At 42.0% G+C, this 22,073-nt stretch overlaps 1 protein-coding gene across 2 annotated transcripts in view; it reads left to right on the top strand.

Moving 5' to 3' along the window:
- The window catches only part of CDH13 (cadherin 13), a 691,633-nt gene that overhangs the window by 212,726 nt on the left and 456,834 nt on the right, over positions 1-22,073 (top strand). For both annotated transcript variants that reach the window (XM_066583672.1, XM_066583671.1), the window contains exon 3: positions 18,882-19,090. In XM_066583672.1, the coding sequence (XP_066439769.1) occupies positions 18,882-19,090 (209 nt within the window). The remainder of the gene's footprint in view (positions 1-18,881; positions 19,091-22,073) is intronic.

The raw sequence follows: 22,073 nt of genomic DNA, 5'->3' as shown, positions 1-22,073 counted from the left end.
TTTCTCCTCCTTCTCTTTCTCCTCCTCTTCCTCATCCTTTTCTTTCTTCTCCTCTTGCTTCTTCCACTCTTCTTTCTCTTCCTTCTTCTTCATCGTCTTCCTCCTTCCCCTCTTCATCTTCCTCTTTTTCCTTTTCCTCCTACTTCTCTTTCACCGCCTCTTCCTCCTCCTTCTCTTTCTCCTCCTGTTCCTCCTTCCCCTCTTCATCTTCCTCTTTTTCCTTTTCAACCTACTTCTCTTTCTCCTCCTCTTCCTCATCCTTTTCTTTCTTCTCCTCTTGCTTCTTCCACTCTTCTTTCTCTTCCTTCTTCTTCATTGTCTTCCTCCTTCCCCTCTTCATCTTCCTCTTTTTCCTTTTCCTCCTACTTCTCTTTCACCACCTCTTCCTCCTCCTTCTCTTTCTCCTCCTGTTCCTCCTTCCCCTCTTCATCTTCCTCTTTTTCCTTTTCAACCTACTTCTCTTTCTCTGCCTCTTCCTCCTCCTTCTCTTTCTCCTCCTCTTCCTCCTTCCCCTCTTCATCTTCCTCTTTTTCCTCCTACTTCTCTTTCTCCGCCTTTTCCTCCTCCTTCTCTTTCCCCTCCTCTTCCTCCTTCCCCTCTTCATCTTCCTCTTTTTCCTCCTACTTCTCTTTCTCCGCCTTTTCCTCCTCCTTCTCTTTCCCCTCCTCTTCCTCCTTCCCCTCTTTATCTTCCTCCTCTTCTTCTTCTTCCTCCTTACGGTATAACTAAGCCAAAAGTCACTAAAAATGAAATAGTGCTTTTTTCCATTATACAAAATTACTCACTTAGGCTTGAAACAAGCCAACATTTCCCTCCCACTATTATGAAGTGTTTATTGTTTATGGCGCCAATTTACAATCCATTTGGTCTCGGAGTGTAACACCAAATTTACCATTTTTAACCCCGATACCATTTTGCCTTCCTACTCTTTAAATACTATTTCATTGAGCCGAAACCCCTGTTCTCCGAACCTTGTAAATTACCGTACAAAGCAACAGCAGGAGCAAGAACCATGGTAGTTAATTAACATAAAAACTATTTCTTTGCTTATTCCTTAGGCACACACGTACCCACTACAGGCTGATTAATATGCAGAGAGAGAAAATAAAAACTTTATTGATCTGACAGGTTTGCTCCTGCATCTGAGAACTAAACTTAACTCTTCATAAATGCTCTTGACTGACACTGCTTACTGGCCCCCGCGGCAGTCGCTTTGTAGACGATGCCAGGGAGCCCGTCTTTATGCGAAGTTTTGAAAGAACTACGTTTGATGTGGAAGCAATTGCTTGAGGAGCTCCTGTATATGGCTTAGATTACATCACGTACTTTTAATGATATTGTTCTCCGCTGCGTTTCAAGTCAGGTCTCGGTGTGTGAGTCAATATTCTAATGGAGATTATTCAATTTTGTAACCATTAGTCAAACTCTGATAATTGGGAAACAAGATAAGAGGGGTAGATAAGAACAAAAAAAAATCTCAGGTGTCAAATGGAGATCATGTCATAAATACAATGATGAGAAGCGATACGCTGCGGTTCTTTTCGCTTTTGACTCTAAGTTCATTTAGGGATTTGAGGACAATGATCTTCTCCTATGGAGCTGCAAATGGTTATTGATGGTCATTACTAGGAGACCACCAACAGCCATTCTGCTGCCGATCAATAAGCATTAGCTCATAAATAAAGTCAACATCGGGTTATTTAGGAGGAAAGTCAAGGATTTTATTGTTGGATTTACTGTAGGCTTGCTCATTAATTTCTGGAACATTTTGACTTAAGAATATCTGATTTGAAATGTAAGATTTTATGACTTGCGGTGAAGATGATGTTGGGAAGGAAACGTCTCTAGGTGTTTCTAAGTACAGAGAGATGGTCACAAAGGAGTTTACCTATTGGGGCAGTCAACATGAGTGAGAAACAATAAAATTATCATGAAGGTCATGGGCTTGTGAAGGATAGGACCTTCAAGTGTGAAGAGTCTTTGGGGAACTGCAGGGTTTTACATAGAAGTGATGGAGTCATGTATCAAAAATCACAGCACAACCAACCTCTTGGCGGTTCACACCACCATATCCCAATCCAAGGGCAAAAAGGTTTCCTAGATGCCAACCTGCAAGTCTGTTGTACAGAATGATGGGTTAAAAAATAGAGGTGGTCAAAAAGTAGCTTACTTTTGAAGCAGACAATGTGTTTGCTAAACAATAAAGTGATCATGAAGGCCATGGACCCTTCTTGTATTAAGATTCTATGGCTGACAGCAGGGTAGTACATAGAAGTGATGGAGTCAAGTATCAAAAATCATAATGTGGCCGCCTTCTTGGTGATTCACACCACCACATCCCAATCCAAGGGCAAGAAGGCTTCCTACCTCCAGCTTGCTAATCTCTTGTGGAGAAAATGGGTCATAAAAATGCAGTACAGTCCTCCAGAGAAATAGTCAAAAAGAAATTTACCTTCTGGAGAGGCAATATGGATGAGAAACCCTAAAAAATGTTATGAAGGTCCAGACCCTTGAACGTTAGGACCTTCGCATGTTAAGAGCTTATGAATGTTAAGAGTTTATGGCTAACAGCAGAGTTTTACATAGAAGTGATGGAATCATGTATTAATAGTGAGTATTTGTCCACCTTCTTGGTGTTTCACTCCATCACATTCCAAGCCATTGGAAAGAAGGCCTCCTATCCTCCAATCTGCTAATCTCATGTGGAGAAGATGGGTCATAAAAATACAGTACAGCTCCTCCAGGGAGATGGTCAAAATGTAGTTCACCCTTGGGGCACGTAACATGGGTGAGAAGCAATAAAAGTGTCTTGAAGGTCATGGACCCTTAAATGAAAGAACCCTCATGTGTTAAGAGTCTTCGACGAATAGCAGGGTTTTAGATACAAGTGATGGAGTCATGTATCAAAAATCACTATATGTCTACCTGCAAGGGCAAAGAGGCTTCCTAGCTTCAAGCTGGCTGATCTCTTGTACAGAAGATCGGTTATAAAAATAGAGCTCCTACAGGAAGATGGTCAAAAAGTAATTTACCTTTGGGAGAGGCAATATGGATAAGAGACAATAAAAGTGTCATTATAGTCACGGGCCCTTGAATTATAGGACCTTCACATGTTATGAGTCTATGCATATTAAGTCTATAGCTTCCAGCCTGCTGATCTCTTGTAGAGAAGATCGGTTATAAAAATGCAACTCCTCCAGGGAGATGGTCAAAAAGTAATTTACCTTTGGGAGAAGTAACATGGATGAGTAACAATAAAAGTGTCATGAAAGTCACAGACTCTTGAATTATAGGACCTTCACATGGTATGAGTCTATTAATGTTAAAGGGGTTGTCCCGCGGCAGCAAGTGGGTCTATACACTTCTGTATGGCCATATTAATGCACTTTGTAATATACATTGTGCATTAATTGTGAGCCATACAGAAGTTATAAAAAGTTTTTTACTTACCTGCTCCGTTGCTGGCGTCCTCGTCTCCATGGAGCCGACTAATTTTCGCCCTCCGATGGCCAAATTAGCCGCGCTTGCGCAGTCCGGGTCTTCTCCTGTTCTCTATGGGGCTCCGTGTAGCTCCGCCCCGTCACGTGCCGATTCCAGCCAATCAGGAGGCTGGAATCGGCAATGGACCGCACAGAAGAGCTGCGGTCCACGGAGGAAGAGGATTCCGGCGGCCATCTTCACAGGTAAGTAGAGAAGTCACCGGAGCGCGGGGATTAAGGTAAGCGCTCCGGTAAGCTTTCTGTACGTCCCTGCATCGGGGTTGTCTCGCGCCGAACGGGGGGGGGGGGGGGGTTTGAAAAAAAAAAACCCGTTTCGGCGCGGGACAACCCCTTTAAGTCTATGGCTAACAGCAGGGCTGTGCATAAATGTAATGGAGTAATGTATCAAAAATCACAATTTGGCCACAGTCTTGGCGATTCACACCACCGCCTTCCAAGTATATGGGCAATAAGGCTTCCTAGCCTCCAATCTGCTAAACTCATGTGAAGAAGCTGGGTAATAAAAATATAGTACAGTCCGACTAAAGATGGTCAAAAAGTAGTTCACCTTTTGGAGAGGCAACATGGGTGAGAAACAATAAAAATGTCATGAAGGTCATAGACCCTTGAATGTTAGGACCTTCACGTATTAACAGTCCATGCGCATTAAGAGTTTATGGTTGACAGCAGGGTTTTACATAGAAGTGATAGAATCATATATCAAAAACCACAATGTGTGTTCACCCTTTTGACGATTCCCACCACCAAATCCCAATCCAAGGATAAGAAGGCTTCCTAGCCTCCAATTAGCTAATCTCCTGTATGGAAGATGGGTCATAAAAATGCAACTTTTGCAGGAAAACAGTCGGAAAATCAACGTGGGTAAGAGACAGTAAAAGTGTCATGAAGGTCACGGATCCTTGAATGATATGAACTTCATGTGTTATGAGTTATGGTTGACAGCAGGATTGTAAATTGAAGTGATATCTTCATATATCAGAAATCACAATTGACCATCTTCTTGGTGATTCATACCAACATATCCCAACCCAAGGGTAAGAAGGGCTCTTAGCTTCCAACCTGTTACCCTCTTGTAGGAAAGAAGGGTCATTTTGTTTGTTGCCTTCTCTTTCTTGCTTTCATGAGATGTAGTGCCCTGCATAAGTTCCCACCATTTAGAGGGAAGAGGAACATGATGAACCTGGTTTGGCTTCTACAGTCACTACAGTAGCAATCTGATCCCCATAAAGACAAATGTGCTTGTGCTTTATATTACATCTCCGATCTTACTTTAAATGGGCCCAGTTTTGTTTACTATATAGGGCCGGTCCATTTAATAATAAAAAAAAAATGTGAAATTCCACATGAACTGATTTCTGTGGCAAAGGGAAGATGACTTGTGCAGGGATGCATAAATCAATACGGTTCTGTTCACATTTAGTTTGTAAGCTACTTTTGGCGTATATGCCATAAAGGCTCCTGGTTCAAATATCGAACATAACCATAAGGTCCTATTCACAGGTCTTTTCAGCAATCACCAGTCTGGTATGTGTTTTTCATTATATAGAATAGCAAAGTAGATGACAGATGTAGCAATCATTAACATAACTGGCGCAATGTGATAACTTGATTTGCAGCGTTGTAGCACATGGTCTTAAACTGACTTTGTGGTCTCGAGACAAAATTTTGTCCTGGAACTGGAAGAGTCAGCTATATTACCTGCCATTTGGCTTCTTTGCTGATGTCTCTCTGATTTGCTGGTTCTGAGTCCCGTTTTCAGCTGTCCAAGATCGGTAACAGAATCTTCAGTCTACCTAGTCCCCACAGTGTATTGGTAATGTTAGACTACTAATGCACTCTAACCTGTCTCTGATTGGCTAGCACTGCTCACGTTATTAATGCTGAGAAGAACACAGTGTTCATCAGGGAGTTAGAAAATTGTAATGGCCGCCTTGGACAGCTGAAAGCAGGATCCTGAATCGGCAGAATGGAGGGACTTCAGTAGAGAAGAACAATAGCAGGTAGTCCCCCCACTCCACACCTCACCACCACTTTGGTCTAGTGACTGATTTTTTTTTCCAAAACCAGAAGAACACCTAAAGCTACAGTAATACATTAAGTGTAAAGTTACCATTTGCTAAAAAAATAAGCATATACGAGCAATATACTTTTTCTTACCATGAAAAATTATAGGCAATGCATGCTGTTGCATGTCTATATGTTGTCGCCTGCTGTTGGATGTATGAATCGGTAAATCCAATGTATACCACTGAAAGGCCTCCTTGGTGGGAGAGGCCCTTTGTAGGAAGAAGTATCGATTTACCATGGCCGGAAAACTGCTTGACTCACCGGTGCCTTTATTTGTGGTTGGACCAAAAGGGGGAACCATTGGGCAAATGGTCATTCATAGGACGCTTTACAGAGTGGGTGCATCTCAGGCTAAAACGGCAACATCTGGTACTTGTTCACACAACAAACTGTTTTATTTCTCCGGCACAACTCAAGCAAGTCTATATCAACCACATATATAGCGTTATATGAGGGTGCTTCCTGGTGCCGGAAGTAGAGCTTGAGAATCCAAGGAGTTCTCGGTCAATCGACCTCTTCTTTGGTCCACCTGGATACTCCACCGGAGCTCGACGTGTCTTGTCTTACAACGCTTGTTTTCAAATGGCAGAATGAAGGAATCACTTATATTCCTAACTGTTCCTCACGGTCATAACTCTCTGTTCGCTTATACTTTAGCCAAGTCTTTTTATGTCTCTTCACCATTTCAGGCTTCCTTCTTGCGTTCACGTGCCAAAACAAAGGCATAAACACATTTTAAAGTGAACATTGCAACATAACTAACCAGATATATTGGGTCATATATCTAGGGTCTTACAGCACTTCTATTTCTCATCTATCCTTAAAATGCATTAACCTACTTATCATCTACATTGTTTAGAAGCTCACCAAACCCCTCTTACACCTCAGTGGTAGTGTGATAAGGGCTTTGTCCCGAAGGCAGTCATCGTCTTCTACTTGACTCAAGCTTCACACTACGGGAGCCGATTCTCGACTCTGAACTCCATCTCTCTCGTATATATGTCTTTAAATATCATTATTTCCATTTTCCCCATAGAGTGATGACTCTTTGTTGTAATGTGGTAAAAGAGAAGGCGCTCATGGGAGGCTATGAAGATTCCATGAGAACTGACAGATTCCACTCGGTAAAACAGACCTCAAAGACAAATTGTTTTAATTGTGAGCTTGTTAAAAAGACAGTGACCCTCAGCTAATTTGTTAAATGAGAGAAGATCTTCAATTAATGTGTTACTCGACTCGCGTTCAGAAGAGGCACCGACAATTTAAATTTTTCTCATATCAAAGGCGTGAGTCATTTCTTGACAGCAATTGTTTTTCTGCTCACTTTGACAGTTTATTTACTCAAGAGGGTCCCATAGGAGGACGCTTGTTTACCCATAGATAATGTTTTTCCATAGGAGGACGCTTGTTTACCCATAGATAATGTTTTACTGTAATAATCTTTATATTTTGGGCAATTTGTCTGAATAAATCTGAATAATAAAGGTACATGGTAATGTACATTACATATTTCTCTGACAGCACTGTGACTTGAAGATAAATCAATTCCTGCTAAAATCCAGTGGCGTGGGTTTCAGAGTCAGGCCCTCTTTACATTGGTATCAGAGGCTGTGCTGCAAATTTCGTCCATTGGCTCTGTTATAAATTGCAAGTCAATGGGATCTGTTGGACACTGTTGGTTTCTGCCATACACCAGTTGCTGTAGCGCGTTGCGGCTTACTTTACATATGAAAGTCATAACGCAGATATCAACAGAGCCCTATGCACTGAAAATTGCAACTAACATCATAACTAGAGATGAGCGAATATACTCGTTTCGAGTAATTACTCGATCGAGCACCACGATTTTCGAGTACTTCCGTACTCGGGTGAAAAGATTCGGGGGGGGTGCGAGGGCGCGGGGCGAGGCGTGGCGGAGCGGGGGGTAGCAGTGGGGAACAGGGGGGAGCTCTCTCTCTCTCCCTCTCCACCCCACTCCCCGCTGCAACCCCCCACTCATCCACGGCGCAAACCGAATCTTTTCACCCAAGTACGGAAGTACTCGAAAATCGCGGCGGTCGGGCGAAAAAGGGGTGTGTCCGAGTAGGTTCGCTCATCTCTAATTATAACACAATGGAGTTGGCCATTTTGGAAGACAAATCTATAGCCCTTCTATGACCAACATTTTATCAGATTGTGATGAACTCTAAGCTCAGAACAGGAAACTGGAGATTTACATTTCCAATGGGAGAATGTCCTGTGATTACCTTAGGTCATTCTCACACTGTGGGAAGAATAAGAGCAATAGCATACATATGCTAAAGATGGATCAGGTTGCTATTCTGGGGTCCATAGAACAGGGACCCCAGGTCAGAATGTATTACCTCAGTGTGAGAATGTCTTGTGATTACATTAGGTCAGTTTCAGACTGGAGGAAGAATGTTATTAACAGTGTATGGAATATGAAGGCAGACCAAGCAGCTACAGATGGGATTTTCTTTAGCTTGAGTCTTAAGGTGTGTTTACGCAGAACGATTACCATTGAAAAAAATTGTTCAAAGGAATGAAAGTGAGCAATAATTGTTAAGTCTAAATGTGAGTCAATGGCTGGGAGCAATGGTTTTTAATTGGTTAAGATAAGATAACTTTCTGTGTCACATTTCACAATAAAGGTAAAATACATCACCTCTGTATGACGGGATGAATAGAGAAAAGGGTCTGGCTCAGAATGGCAGTATGAAAATGTCCTTTGATAACCTAAGGTCATTCTCACACTGTGGGAAGAATATGAGGAGGGGAATACACATCATAAATGCAGATCAGGCAATACTTGGGGTCCATGTAGAACAAAAGCCCCAACTCAAGATAATCACTTTTATTTGAGAATGTCCTGTAATTGCTTTAAGTCATTCTCAGACTTGGGAAAGAATGTGAGCTAGGATATATGTAATATAAAGGTAGACCGAACAGCTACTATGGGATCCAGAGAGAAAGGAGACCTGGCTCAGGATGGCAATATGAGAATGTCCTGTGATTACCTTAGGCTATTCTCAGACTGAGGGTAGAATGTGAGCAGGGGTATACATAACATTGAGACAGATCAAGCAGTTGCTGTGATGACCATAAAGAACATAGGCTATTTAAATACCTTAGGTCATTCTCACACTATGGGATGTATGTGAGCAAAGATATATATATAACATAAAAGCAGATCAGGCAGCTATTATGAGTTCCATAAGGAACAAATGCCTCAATTCAAGATGATTACCCTAATGTGAGAATATTCTTTGATCACCTTAGGTCATTCTCACACCGTGCAAAGAAGCAGAGGAAGTATATACATAACGTAAAGACAGATCAGCTACTATGAGGTCCATGGTGGCCCGGGGGGCCCAGCTCACGAAAATCCCCTCCAGATTCCCATTGAGTGTAGCGTACTTAAGCAGGGACTACCTTTCCATAATCACTGCATTTCTATTAACGGTAGGCAGAATTAATTAGAAGGTCATGCTGCCTAGTTCTCCCAGATGGAACGCAGCAAGGACAAACAAGCATCAGGTCTTTTACATCTTAGAAGGATTGTAAGAACAGCCTATAAATTCAGGTCCTTCTTTGAGGCCGTCTCTATTCTCTGTAGCCTCTGTGTGTGAGAATGGCCTGGGGGAACACAAGAACATTGCTAGTTTCATCCTCAGCATGGTCCCACTACTTTGTATAATAAGTACTGTAGATATATGAGGTTCTGTCGTATAAATTGATGACTCGTTCGTCGGTTTTATATGACAAGGTGACCCAGCTAAGATGGCCACAGATGAAACGTCTTTAAGCGTAAATAGCCACATGGACATGTTAATTGTATTGGCTGCGCCGCTGAGCGCTCCGTTAATGGTCGCAGGAAACAGCGATGCAATTAGTATTATAAATTACCTGTCTGAGACAAGGCACATAGTCTACATGCATCTCCCCGCCGTACTCATATGTGGACACGGTTGTGCACCCTATGGCTGATTAAACACTGTAATGACGCTGATTTGGCGGTCAGCGATAAAAAAAATTGGCTGCACATTTGATAAGAGTAAATTCATGGAGGGAAGGAGGAGGAGCAGATATACAGTATCCTCTCATTGATCCCTAATACAATTTAGGAGACAGTTATAGGTGGTGTTATCTTTTAATTATATGAATCTTACGGCAGAAGTGAATTACTCTCTCCAGATAACACAGCCGGTCTATCGCGGGAGTAACTTTTAAAACCTCGAATATCAGGCATGCAGCGAATCCTTGACAATAGTCGCCCCGTTGACGTCTCACAGCACTCTGTATGCTGCATGTAAGATAATACAGGGCGCAGTCAAAAAGCCGGATCCAGCGCTATATCTCAGTACTGCTGTCTTATATTGAAATAACTATAGCGTACTTGAAAAGGAAGGCATGGATGGGCTACATGATGGTATGGCACATGGGCCACTGGGGGTCCCGGAACAGGGATTTCAATTTTGTGCTGTGGCCTTTGGAAGAGATAGAGAATAAAACCCAATTACAAAGCTAAAAAGTAGCATGTGAGAAGCAGAAATCCGTTTTCTGTGTCTCTCTAAGTCCCGTGGACCGCTGCTAGGACTGAAGCACAGAAGCGTAAGTTCTGGTAGTACAGCCTACTGCAGCCACATGGGTTTCTCTCATGATGGCTTCCAGCAGGATAATGCTCAGCCGCACATACAAGGGGGTCACAGGAAGCCCCCACAACATTGTCTCACTGCCGTGCCTGTCCAGTCACCAGATTTATTGCCAATAGAACATGTATGGGACCATCTGGGACACCAACTTGGAGAACCTATCAGTTTCCACAATCTAGAGATTCAGTTACATTAAGTGTGGAACTATCTGCTGCAGGATAGCATACGGAACCTGTGTGCCTTTATGCCCACCGTATCACATCAACAGGGTACTAGAGCCTCCATGTCTGCCCGTATCACATCTTGTATCCAAGCTAGAGGTGGTACAACAGGGTACTGGAGCCTCCATGCCTGACCGTATCACATCTTGTGTCCAAGCTAGAGGCAGTACAACAGGGTACTAGAACCTCCATGCCTGTATCACATATTGTATCCAAGCTAGAGGTGGTACAACATGGTATTAGAGCCTCCATGCCCGCCCGTATCACATCTTGTATCCAAGCTAGAGGTGCTACAACAGGGTACTAGAGCCTCCATGCCTGTACCACATATTGTATCCAAGCTAGAGGTGGTACAACATGGTATTAGAGCCTCCATGCCTGCCCGTATCACATCTTGTATCCAAGCTAGAGGTGCTACAACAGGGTACTAGAGCCTCCATGCCTGCCCGTATCATATATTGTATCCAAGCTAGAGGCGGTACAACAGGGTACTAGAGCCTCCATGCCTGCCTGTATCACATCTTGTATCCAAGCTAGAGGCGGTACAACAGGGTACTAGAGCCACCCTACAAGGGGTCAGTTGTCCTCAGTTAATTCTCTTTTGCTTACTGTAATCACTTACTCATATCAGCGTTACAATCACTCAGAGAAAGTTTCATCCCTCCGACAACTTCTAGGGGAGGGAAGCTTCTGACAATCAGTGTATAATGACACAATCTCATGTTTCTCCAACCTGCGGCTCTCCAGCTGTTGCCAGACTATACCTCCCAACATGCTCTGATTGCCGTAGGCTGTAACAACACGCTGGGAATTGTAGTTTGGTAAGAAAGAGCCACCGTGTGGAAACACTTATGTGATATAGAAGAGCGCAACATAGTTATTTCTATAGTATGTATGCAAATGAGTCACTTAGAGCGCCGGGCACCTCTATGGGGAGCGAACACTCCAGAACTGTCCTTGTGACTGAGCGCAGTTGTAATCCATATGGCTGATTAAGCACAATAACGATGTTCATTTGCAGGTCACTAATGAAGAGACTTTTAATTCAATCATGCATTAAATAAATCCGCACTTGCGAACGCGGTGACATCATTGTCCTGTCTGCGCCTCAGTGACAGAATGTCCTGGATCTCAGGGACTGCCTCCCCAGCCATCAGTCCGTGAACGCTAGCTGTGCCAAGAACACATTGGCAACAGGAACACCCCAACCAAGGGCTTCAATACCTTACAATGGTTGCTTTCTTACAGAAATAGCGCCCCTCTTATCTATGGGCAATAGCTGATATTGCATCTCTGCACCATACAAAGCAATGCCACTGAGCTGCAATGCCAGACATGCCCTATGGGCAAATTGTCCTATCAGTACCGGATGTCTTTTGGGCTGTGGGAGGAACCCCATAAAAACATAAAACATGGCCGAGGATAGGTCATCAATAGGAAATGCCTAAAAAAACCCTTTAACACTAATTTTCCTAATTTTACATTAATTGGACCAAAAAATGGAAAAGTGTGCTCGCCCTTAAAGGGAAATGTACTTATTTGCCCACAGAGGAAGTATATTTGTTAGTGCAGCTTTCCCAGTGTCGGTGATGTAGCAGAGGGCAGAGGTTGGTGCCAGAAGACGCCTTCTGCCAGGCAGGGCACTGATGGAGGGGTAATATGTATGTACTGCGCATAACATCGCTGACATTGTGGCGAGTGTGACATCTCCCGGCTCCCAGCCTCTTTCCCCAGCTGTATACAGCCCACAGACACAGCAGGGGGACAGTGTTTTCCAATTTCTCACTGCAAGAACATTTCGAGACATTTGGGAAAATTCCATTGTGTGATTATAGAGAATTCATCCCTAGAAAGACTGAAAAGCTGGAAATATAAGTATTACTCTCTACAGGACTCTACTATCTATTTGTCTATCCATCTATCTATCTCATATCTCTCTCTCTATCTATCTATCTATCTATCTATCTATCTATCTATCTATCTATCCCATATCTATCTATCCATCTATCTATCTCATATCTCTCTGTCAATCTATCTATCTCATATCTATCTATCTATCTATCTCATATCTATCTATCTGTCTATCTATCCCATATCTATCTATCTATCTATCTATATCATATCTATCTATCTATCTATCTTCTATCTATCTATCTATCTATCTCATATCTATCTATATGCTATCTATCTATCTAATATCTATCTATCTATCTATCTCATATCTATCTATCTATCTCATATCTATCTATCTATCTATCCCATATCTATCTATCTATCTATCTATCTATCTATATCATATCTATCTATCTATCTATCTTCTATCTATCTATCTATCTCATATCTATCTATATGCTATCTATCTATCTCCTATCTATCTATCTATCTATCTATCTATCTATCTATCTATCTATCTCATATCTATCTATCTATCTTCTATCTATCTATCTATCTATCTATCTATCTATCTATCTATCTATCTCCTATCTATCTATCTATCTATCTATCTATCTCATATCTATCTATCTGCTATCTATCTATCTATCTCCTATCTATCTATCTATCTATCTATCTATCTATCTATCTCATATCTATCTATCTATCTATCTATCCCATATCTATCTATCTATCTATCTATATCATATCTATCTATCTATCTATCTATCTTCTATCTATCTCATTTCTATCTATCTATATCATATCTATCTATCTATCTATCTATCTCCTATCTATCTATCTATCTATCTATCTATATATCTATCTATCTATCTCATATCTATCTATCTCATATCTATCTATCTATCTATCTATCTATCTCATATCTATCTATCCCATATCTATCTATCTATCTATCTATCTATCTATCTATCTATCTATCTATCTATCTATCTATCTCATATCTATCTATCTCATATCTATCTATCTATCTATCTATCTATCTATCTGTCTATCTCATATCTATCTATCTATCTATCTATCTGTCTATCTCATATCTATCTATCTATATATCTATCTATCTATCTCATATCTATCTATCTATCTATCTATCTATCTATATATCTATCTATCTCTATCTATCTATCTGTCTATCTATCTGTCTATCTATCTCATATCTATCTATCTATCTATCTATCTATCTATCTGTCTATCTATCTATCTCATATCTATCTATCTCATATCTATCTATCTGTCTAATTTCTATCTATAATGTAATGATAATGAAACTTTCCCCATAGCAGGCAGAAATGGTATAACCTTAGCTAATGCTCTGCCGATGCATCATGGATTGATGTAAAAAGATGGTGTCTAATAAGTATCAGACAGGGGGCTGCGCTGCATAAAAGTGACTGGAATACACAAAGGAAACCTCAAGAGTGTGACTGGCATTTAAAAGTTTTACAATACATTATATGGTACCAGTGAAAAATATGAGCTGTCACACAAGAAACAAGCCCCCATGTAGCTATGTTATTGGAAAAATAAAAAAAGTTATGATTTTTTGAAATTCAGGAGGTAAAACTGAAAAAAAAAACCAAAAAGGGCTGCAGTGGGAAGGGGTAAAGTAATAATATTCCAAGTCACTGCAGTGTAAGCTGTTTGCAGTAAAGAGACAATGATGCCAAGGGCCCCGCTACCATAGCCACATAATATCTATTGTCCCTTTGTTACATCTGTTACCCAGTTGTGCCCTTTCATACACCGAGTGACTGCAGAGCCGAGTGAGATCCACATGCATTATTGCATCCATTGAACCTATTGTGCGATCTCCGGGGGTCTTTACTATGTGCCGCTTTGCTGCAGATCAGTGAAATGCTTTGTTTAGATCAATGTTCTTTGCTTCGGGCCATGATATTTAACTTATTTGTCAAAGTACCATCTGCCAGACAGCATGTGCCATATATTATTCATTTACTAACACTTGCTGGCATTTTGAACTTTGTGTTCCTCGGATATCTACTGCTGTTGATACCGGCGAGAGAATTAAAAGGGGTGACTTTGTACATACATGTAACATTCATCAGTGCTAGGGAGCTATGCATCCAGAACCCTCATATGATACAACAATCTCATCCTTCCACTATATCTAGACAGCACAACCTTCAAGTGAGAACAAGTGAGAACGTTTAGACAGGAAGTGAAGGATCAAGTCAAAACTTGCTTCGAGGCAGAAAGCGTCTTCTTCAGTAAGGCTGGGGTAAGGGCTCACAATAAAAAGGAAGGCACACATGTTTGTCTCCGTATGATTCCACTTCCAAGATCCGTAGGCGTACACCTGGCTGATACCACCTCCATTGACCCAATCCTATGGCCTCATTATAGCCTTCACCTTCAGCACCTCTATAGGGTTTCTCCACTCATCAGTAGATGTGCGATCAGGTAACTGTCACATGATTGCACATCACAGAAGTCAGCGGGGTACAGTGTGCCCATTATAACTTCCGGGGAATGACAAAGTAGGTCAGTATGTATTTTTTTATAATTAAACACAATTAACCCTTTCCAATCCACTGTCTGACGTCTTAAGACATTATGATTTAAGGCTGTACAGCTCTGATGTTGGAAGATGTCCATCGGGGTTCTCTTACTGTATATTGCCAGCCTCTCTGCTGTCGGAGCCTATCCAACGTGTCACCTCACGCAGTACTGGCTTTAGCCAGCATATAGCGCCGTTGCCTAACAGCCGAAAAAGAGGAAGTCCCCTAGGAAAACCAGGATACAAATTGGATTGGAAAGGGTTAAAATCAGGGGGGCCTGAGTGCCTGATCTTACAGCCCGGAACCCATGTGGCCCATCTCTGGTCAGTAAGTGGGCCCCCCATGGTTTAGTGGACCCCGGCATCTGCCTCGGTTTCCTAGGTGCTATCACCGGCTCTGACTAGAAGAACAGCTTTGGATGATCTGTGTATAGTATACTGGTGCAGCACTATGGATGGGTATATGGAATTTACAGTATAGCGCACTAACTCACTTTTTATTTTAACACTAATTATATATGTAATTAAACTTGGCAACTAAAAACGTCATTTGGCTTCTAAATTTTTTAGTTTTAGGAACCAACGACTCTTAGGTACTTTTTTTTTGCGTATGGAGCCCTCTGCCGGTAGAAAACCAATGGTGCTATGACTTAGATAGGCATGGAGTTGATAAATCTGTTAGGATTGGCTGTCAACAGTGTTGCGGTCATAGCCCACAGAGGTTGCCGGGCATTGGATGTGAATATTTTGTTAACACTCAACGTTTAGTATTATGCTTCCCCTTAGAAGAACATTATGTATGGTGGTATATTAGTGGTGGCAAAGGTAAAGAGAAGGCTACTAGAGGAGTCGGACCATTGGGGGGCTTTAGCAGAGATCTTACATGCTATTGGCAATTAATTTGGGTACGTAACGTTACTGGCCTTGAGTTCTTAAGACGCCATCGCTACTAAGGCTGGAATCTGATAGTATTCACTAACCCTCATTTTAAGGTGATACTGTTGGGTGAAGCTCTGGTTGCAATTCAAGACCATAGGCCTTTCGCAGAGTTGAATAATTCTCACTGCCACACCATATTATGATACTTGAAGCTGATCTTTAATAACTCTTTGTCTGTGCAACAGTTCGTACAAACCATTCCTAAGAGGAAGAACAAAAGAGGAGTAATGTTTTCTCCTGGGGGAGCATGGCTCGGGTAAGGGGTTCTTGAGGAAGCAAACTCAGCATGGAGCATCCGCACCTCTTGCACCCTTTAGATGAGTTTCCTTTCTTCTAAATGAATGCAGAATGCGATCCCCAAGAGTTGTGTCCAGGAGTTAGCCATTAAACCCTTTCCAGGCTGGAGACCAGATCAACAGCTCATAGGGCAGGGTCCTGAATAGGTGGCCCTCTCCTTATGTTGTCCATGGGGACATGAGTATTCCTATTAGGACAACCCCATTAAATCAAGACTTGTTTGGGCTATTTAAAGACTAAGATTAAGATTTTTTTGTACAGAATGCCTGGGAAGTCCTACTTTGGGTTATTGAGTTGCGGGGGGATTGTACCTGGCAAGTTTGCCCAATAGGCAAATCAATGTAATCTGTTGTTTCAGCTTCCTACATTGGCCTCACAATATTGTCTCCACTTGTCTTAATTGCTGTTACAAGCCTAATGATTTGATTATTAGATATTGGTCGGTTTAATTAGTGCAGGCACAATCCTTATGAGGAGCAGAAGGGATCAGATATGGATAAGTAAGTCTGGTAATTGCTGCTATATAAATGCTAAGTATTAGAAGAGCTCAGTTTTCGAGGTCTGTCTTCCATGGACAAACTAGGAATTAAAACATAAGTATTATCGCGTCAATGTTATACAATAGACGAAGACCCGTAATAGTAGAATAGGGGCTTCCTGAACACTACGGCATATAACATAGGTACAATATAGTGTATCACACCAGTATATAAGGCTATTTTATATGGTCTCCTCCACGGCTTGTGTCCATATCAGAGGAATTTGAGCCGATGCCAATGCCAACTGGACTTTGGTGGAAACAGGGTCATAGGGATCTTGGGAAATATGCTCTATGCTTAGTAGGTCAAGGGTGGTACAGATGAGTGGCTCATATCATGGACATAACTACCAAGGTAGCAAGCATAGCAGCTTCTGTGGAGTCATCAGCAATGGGGTCCACTTCCATCAAACATTCATACTAATGTGCTCTATCTGTGGTTGACAAAGATCACCTTCATTTATGTTCATTGTTTTGTTTTTATTATGTTAAGAACGTGAAAAGTTTTTCTTTTAAATTGTAATATTTTTTTATATTTTTTTTTAATAATTAAAAAATCTTTAAAACTTACTATTACTTTTTTTTGTTGTTGTTGCCATAGGAACATGAACTTGATTCTTATACAATATACTGCAATGCTTCAGTATTGCAGTATATTGTACTTTTACAGGCATTCCATTAAGTCCTGCACAGGCCACATCAGAGCTTGGTACCAAAAATATCTAGTAGAAAGAACAATAAAATACAAATATTTGAGATGACACAACACTATGTAAAGAAATTAACACTAGAGAGGATACAAGGTGGTTCTATGTGGATCTAGATAATTTGGGGGCAGAAACGTATCAAAAAATGTTTAACATTGATAAATGTAAGGTTCTGCACATGGGCAGAGGAAGTACATGTCACCATTACACTAAATGGGAAACCACTGGGGAACACGGACATGGAGAAGGTTTGGGATTTTAGTTAACTGTAAGCTTAACAGGAGCAACCAGTGTCAGGCAGCTGCTGCCAAGGCAAATAGCATCAAAGGGTGCATCAAAAGAGGTCTTGGGGTACATGATGAGAACATTGTTCCTCCTCTTTACAAGTCTCTGGTCAGACCACACATGGAATATTGTGGACAGTTTTGGGCATCGGTACTCAAGGAGGACATATCAGAGCCTAAACAGGTGCAAAGACTGGCAACTAAAGTAATAAATGGAATGGGCGGACTACAATACCCAGAAAGGTTATGAAAATTGGGATTGTTTAGTTTAGAAAAAAGACTGCTGAGGGGCGACCTAATACCTATGTATTATACATCAGGGGACAATACAGAGATTTCTCCCATCATATGTTTATCCCCAGGGCTTTAACAAGGGGGTGCTTTCTACGTTTAGAGGAAAGAAGGTTTCTACACCAGCGTAGAAGGGGTTCTTTACTGTAAGAGCAGTGAGACTACGGAACTCTCTGTCTGAGGACGTGGTGATGGGGTACACAATAAAAGAGTACAGGAGGATGGATGTCTTTCTTGAGTGATACAATAATATATGTTATAATAACTGAGGACTTTAGAAGGGTCGGTGATCGGGGGATTATTCCGATTCCCAGATTAGAGCCGGGAAGGAATTATTTTTCATATACTGGGAAAATTGGCTTCTACCTCATTAGGCTTTTTTGCCTTCCTCTGGATCAACATTGGCTGAATTGCTTGGACATATGTATTTTTTCGGCCTTACATACTATGTTACTATGTATGTTATGTTTGCAACTTTGTGGGCCTTTACAAGTCCCCAGACTCCCATGACATTGGGGAAGGGGGGATGCACTCAGTAGACAGATCGAGCCCCATCCTCTGTCAGGGCGATTTAAATCCCGCTGTCAAAATTAACAGTGACATCTAAAGGGTTAAATAACAGAGTTATCTTCGTACCCAGCCACAGGGGTGCCAGGAGGGAAACACTTTGGAATCGGCTTATTTCAAGGGACCCATCTAACCAGTAGGGATTGTCCAAAGCAGAGAGCCCCTTTAAGGATAAACATTTGGAAAAGTGGAAAAGATAAGTAAAGTGCGTGCTAATGCTGAATGCCGTTGGAGAGCATTAGATGTTTGCAGCACTTGTGTGTTTGCTGTCACACATCATTTTCTGCGTACTGACATGACCATGACAGGTCCCTTGATAACACTTCTTTTTCATCTTTTCCTTACAGTGCAGTTTGACGACTGTCAAGGTAATGAAGACGTGCAATATGAGGTCACCAACCCGGATTTCAAAGTAGAACCTGATGGATCATTAATTGCTTTGAGAAATGTTACAGAGAACATCCGGGTTTTGTTCGTCAATGCTCGTTCCCTTCACTCTGATGATATGGCAGAAGTCAAGATCCTGGGGAAGAAGGACAGACACAACTCAATAAAGGTAAAAATGACGGCAAACATCTGTCTGAGTGTCACTAGTCATCCTTTCAGGGAGGTACAAGGGGTGTAGAATCTGGTGGCTTCTTTGTTGTACAGTATGTGTTATGTCTGAGCTGGACACAAGACATCTCATCCGGATCAGACATGATTATTGTCCTGAAAGGAAGGATATACAGACAATATACTAATGCAGGGAACACAATAAATTAATAACAAAACCAAAAATTGGGGAATTCTGACTCTAACCTACTGATGTGCGGAGATCCTACCTAAAAGTGGAGCACTTGCCCTGATGAGGACGACCCCACATCAGGAACCTGGGGGCAACCCTGACTCTCATTAGTTGGAAAATAGGGATAACGATAGCCACAATGAATAACCATATGTATGAAGTTGATATTACACAAGCATGCAATGAATAATCATATGTTCAATAAAAATGACAGCAATAGTCAGAGTATAGATGTTACAACACCCCAGATAACAAAAATGCCAAACAGACTTATCTAAACTGTGAGACATGACAAGAACCATCAACTTCACCAGAAACACCTTCAAATTACAGTAGAAGTATAACTAGCGTCCTAAGTGAGGAGGAGCCAGAATAAATTTGCACAGACAGGAGCTGATTGGCTGGTGGGGATACACACCTCCCAGCCAACCAATCCATGCACACACCAGCAGAGAAGTGCTCATGTGGTCGTCCAACACCAGAATGACACAGAGCATGCACCAGTGTGTGAGTCATGTTGGCCAGAGCTGATGCCGTGATGTCACCCTGGTCTCACTCCAGCAGGGCCTGTGAGCCGTGACAATGTGGTTATTTAAAAGAAAAGCAAGAGAGATATTTCCTCAATGTGACATCTCCTCTTGGTTTCCATGAGCTTTTGTATAGTCCGACGATGAGGAAGAAGAAGCCTAAAGGGGTTATACCATGATAGAAAGTTATCCCCTATGAACAAGGCAGTGTTGAACTTTTAGATTGATTGGGATCTGACCACGAATCCCAAGAATGAGACTCCAACGCATCCTTTAATGAGAAAGGCGGTCAAACATGCACACCACCACTCCATCTTTTCATTGGGAGATAGCCAACTTCAACCATTTATCTTCAGCGGTCCCATTAAAAAATGAATGGAGCAGCAGTACAAATGTCCGACTGCTGCTGCCCTCAATTTAAAACACTCCGAAGACCCGTTCTTGTGATTAATGATTTTCCCAGCAGTTGGATCCCCACCGATCTGAAAGCTGTTCCATATCCTATGGACAGAGCAAAACGGTTAATCATGGCATAATTCCTTAAAGGGGTTGTCCATCTTTGGTATTTGTTTGGTATTGCAGCTCAGTTCCACTGAAATGAATAGAACAAAGCTGCAATACCACACTCAACCTGTGGCAAGGTACAGCACTGTTTTTGGAAGCAATAGTTATGTTTTTCTCATCCTGTGCAACCCATTTAGAGAGGGTCAGACATGGAGGAACCTACAGGGGTTGCACCAAGATTGCCAGTTATACCCTACCCACAGGATAGAGGATAGTTGCTGATCAGTAGGGGATCCTGTGTCCCCCATCCTTCTCAGCGCTCAATTTATTTTCAATGGGTCTGCTTTAGCGGCACACGCTCAGGTATTTCTGTTAGCCCACATGCTAGGCCAGCACTCCCTTCATGCGAGCAACCCCCACAGTGACAGGCAGAATGGTACATGGGAGACCCCACCGATTAGGAAGTTATCCCCTATCCTGTGGCCACCATCTCGAAAACTGGAAGAGATGTCCTAGGAACAAGCTGATTTGGTGGACAATGGCACAAAGGAAAAGTGCCAGGTGATACTAGGGCCCCTTTACACAGGACAACTGTGTGGGGTATTCCCATCTATAGATTAGTGGGGGTCCCAGCAATCATCTAATATTGATCACTTATCGTTGCACAGATGCTAAGTATTGTTGGTGAAGACAAGCCTTATAGAACTGCGTCAAGGAAAGTTCAATGGATGGATATAAGTGTAGGGCAGGCGGCATTGTGTCAACTGGCGCCTGGCATCCGCTATACATTAAAGTAGTATTAATATGAGGCTGCTCAGAACATAATGATGTGATAATGTGTAGACAATGTGTAAGTGGCACAAGTGCAATAAATGCTATAATCCAATGCGATATCTCTTAATGGTTAATAGATGGTTTTGCGAATGTCTGAAATGGTATTGAAGACTGAGTACGGCACTTAGAAAACTGCTGGAAATTGCTCTAAAATGTTGGCAGCTCTTAGTAAAATCAATTACGTGTTACATTTCCTTAGAGAACATTTGCAAAAAAGTGTGACTCTAAAGGGGGTAAAAACGTTTACACTTTCACATACGTAAAGAAAAACTTTTTCCTTGCCCTGAGAAACCTTGGCTCCGTTCACCCTGCTGTTTGGAGCCTCCGTCGGGAGTTTCGTCACATCTGTTGTGAAAGGATATACATTATGGTGGGACCTCAATGGACCCCATTCAAAGTCAACGGGGTACATCAGGATCCAAAATAGTACAGATCCCACAGAGCATTGTGACAGGGCCGGGAATTACACTGCACATGTGGACAGAGACTTAAAGTGGTTGTCGAGTTGCAAACTATTGGTGGCCTGTCCTCGGCATATTTTGGCCATGTAATACAAGCAGAGTCGCTAGAAAAATCTATAATGCTTGGACGGTGGTAAAAGAAGACCTGGCCTCCAAAGAACACAATGGCTGATACTGTCAGAGCTGATACTGACATAGATATCAGACAACTGAAAGGAGCAGTGCAGAACAAAAAAAAAACATGGAGGGAGCTCGCCTCTAGGGTCGCCGAGGGCCGTGAACGACTAAACGGCTAGCAACAATACAACCTCGGCATAGGCCATGAATAGTAGATTAGTAACCCCACTGATCATCAGTTTGTCGGACTGATGCACTTGTGAGCTGAGATGATTTCGGCAAGAAGCAGGCAGCGCTCTTCGTACTGCA

This window comes from Eleutherodactylus coqui, chromosome 11, assembly GCF_035609145.1.
Source record: "Eleutherodactylus coqui strain aEleCoq1 chromosome 11, aEleCoq1.hap1, whole genome shotgun sequence".
Taxonomy (NCBI): Eukaryota; Metazoa; Chordata; class Amphibia; order Anura; family Eleutherodactylidae; genus Eleutherodactylus; species Eleutherodactylus coqui.
Note: the sequence above shows the minus strand (reverse complement) of the source record. Positions and strands in the feature narration are given on the sequence as shown.